This window comes from Arachis ipaensis, chromosome B03, assembly GCF_000816755.2.
Source record: "Arachis ipaensis cultivar K30076 chromosome B03, Araip1.1, whole genome shotgun sequence".
Lineage (NCBI taxonomy): Eukaryota > Viridiplantae > Streptophyta > Magnoliopsida > Fabales > Fabaceae > Arachis > Arachis ipaensis.
This window is the reverse complement of record NC_029787.2, coordinates 51,678,542-51,681,289: the sequence shown is the minus strand read 5'-3', so window position 1 is coordinate 51,681,289 and position 2,748 is coordinate 51,678,542. Positions and strand designations below refer to the sequence as shown.

General features: G+C 39.8%; 1 protein-coding gene across 1 annotated transcript; it reads right to left on the bottom strand.

Annotated features, from left to right (window-relative positions):
* On the bottom strand, window positions 724–2,111 carry LOC107633142. The gene is made up of 3 exons (XM_016336777.1): window positions 2,016–2,111; window positions 1,733–1,895; window positions 724–1,553 (listed from the first exon to the last, which is right to left on the bottom strand). Exons 1-3 carry the CDS (start codon window positions 2,109–2,111, stop codon window positions 724–726), a joined length of 1,089 nt encoding a protein of 362 aa, XP_016192263.1.

Below are 2,748 nucleotides of genomic sequence, written 5' to 3'. Positions count from 1 at the left end.
ATGATGAGGATGATGATGATGAGGATGAGGAGGAAGAGGACAATGAGGACAATGAGGTTGATGATGGCCAACATGGTGAAGATGATGACTGTGGTGATGACCCTGGGCCTAGTACAAGTAAGGTAACCCTTAATAGATTAATATCTTTACAGTACACTTTGTTGTGTAGAATTTTGCCTGTAGGTTATATATATATATATATATATTATCTTGACAGTACACTTTATTGCATAGCATATTGCTATTAGGTTGATATACATGTTATCTTAAAATTTTCTTCAGGTAGGGCAGGTACAGGAATAGGTGGGACCACATCTCCATTTGTTGGAGTAAAAGGATACAACCTAAGAGCTGATCCTCCACTTCGGAGTGCAAACAGATTCACGCCGTCTGCATTTATGAATGTTGCGAAAAAGTGCAAGAAGTTTTGCAAATATGTCAAGGGGGGAATGAGAAGGTAGAATGTTAGACTATGTGGTGGGAAATATGTAGATTTTGTGTAAGAAATATCTGGACTTTGTGTAAAAAAGACATGTACTTTGTGTTGGACATATTTAGACTCTGTGTATGAAATATTTGGACTTTTATAAGTAGCATGACTAGAATGTGTTGAAAGACATAGTGTTTGTTAGTTTAATATAAAGTGACAAAGTGGCAACATAATGTATTTGAACAACATAAAATATATAAATTTTACAAATTTGAATGCCACCATAATAACAGTTAGGTATTCTGAGCAGCATCGCCTGCACTAGAACCACCAACTTGTCGGCATCTACTGCGACTGTGGCCCTCAGCCCCACATTGCTTACAGTGCCTTGGACGACGTGACATTCTTGTGTCCATCTCATTTAAGAACCGGGTCATCTTTGGCCGACCCTTTGTCACTCGCTTCAAAAAGGGATTTGGTATGAACCGAGGTCCATTATACATAGGCCATGTGGTGGGATTCCCAAGTGTTCTAAACTTAGCTCTATAAACCTTTCGGACCTGGTCCATCTTGTAAACATCATGAACATACATCTGCCAATCCAATCGTTGATTTGCACAGCAAGCAAAGACATGGCGACATGGTAAGCGGTCCACTTGGAATTCACCACAGTCACAATGACGCTGTTGTATATCAACTGCAAACTCGCAGCCACTAGGCATCTCACGCACCTCAAATATTTCATTCTGTCTATCAAAGCAATTAACCTGAATGTTTCCAGCTGCGCATTGATTTGCATGCAATTTGGAGGTCACGGTCTCTGAAAACACATAACCAGCATTAATTCGAGCCTCCGCTTCAGCCCTTTTCCTGGTGAATAACTCATTCAGTCTGTAAAATGTTGCCTTTACAAGTGTAGTGACTGGGAGATTACGTGCCCCCTTCAATACCGAATTAATGTACTCCACTAAATTTGTAGTCATGTGACCCCATCGGTATCCACCATCGAATGCCAAAGCATACTGTTCACGAGGAATTCTGTCCAGCCACCTTGTGTATGCTTCACCCCGCTCGCGTAAACATCCGTAACGCAACTGGAATTCGCGCACTGTCCTAGAGTATCCTGCGACACGGAAAAAACAAGACATCCATTACAATGACGGTTACTATAACATGAAAACTATGTATTTATTTTAGTTACCTATGTTGACGATAAGCTTTTGGAGATATGGTGCCTTAACTTTATATGCTTGATGCAAAACATGTGAAAAGCTCTCGGAGGCGACCAAGCTCCATTACTACGTTCCACCGCCAAACTTATAGAATCGTGTCGATCAGAGATAAGGCTCACACTATCCCGTGTCACCACATGTCGTCGCAAATTACTAAGAAAAAAATACCATGCATCAGAAGTCTCACCCTCGACAATAGCAAATGCAATGGGCACGATATTGTTGTTTCCATCCTATGAAACTGCCACCAATAGACAACCTTTATATTTTCCATATAAATGAGTCTCGTCTGCCTGTACAACTGGTTTGCAGTGCCTGAATGCTCTAATGCAAGGGTAATAACTCCAGAAAACCTGATGTAGCACCCGAATATTAGGAACCAAGTCATCCCCTTGATAACAAGGCATGGTCTCAAAGTGGACGGCTGCTGATGGCTCCTTAGCACACATGGCTTCAAACCATATAGGCAGAGCTTCATAGGAAGCCTCCCAACCTCCAAATATTTTTTATACTGACTTCTGCTTTGCCAACCATGCTTTGCGATAACTTATAGTGTAATTAAACTTTGATTGAACTTCCGCAATGACAGATTTTACCTTTATGGATGGGTCAGCCTCTACCAATGGCTTAATGGCTTCTGCAATTGTGATTGAATCCAGCTTGGAATGGTCTTGAGAAATACTTGATCTAGTGCAAGTGTGACTACCATTATATCTTCTAATTTTCCAACAATACTTCCTCTGGATCATGCTAACCCTAATCAGCCAATCACAACTTGTTCCATACTGTGTACATTTGGCATAGAATGCTTGGAGTTCTGATTCATACACCCGGTAATCTACGCCTCTTCGGATAGCATAATCTTTAACTGCCACAATCACAGATTTGCAAGAACTAAATTCCATCCCCACGACGAATTCACCATCTGCCACAACCAAAGGCTCTACAACAACAATATCATGACATAAGTTCATAAAAGTACATGTACAAGTATATATAAATACATACAATTTCATTAAACAAATTATAAATATATAAATTTATAATAAAATATTAATATAAAAATACATTAATATATCAATTCAC

Coding starts and splice junctions, on each gene's coding strand:
- LOC107633142 (XM_016336777.1), bottom strand. CDS start 2,111: ATGTGTGCTAAGGAGCCATCAGCAGCCGTCCACTTTGAGACCATGCCT. Junction 1,896..2,015: donor ATATTCGGGTGCTACATCAG/GTTTTCTGGAGT, acceptor GCAGTTTCATAG/GATGGAAACAACAATATCGT. Junction 1,554..1,732: donor TATAAGTTTGGCGGTGGAAC/GTAGTAATGGAG, acceptor TCCGTGTCGCAG/GATACTCTAGGACAGTGCGC.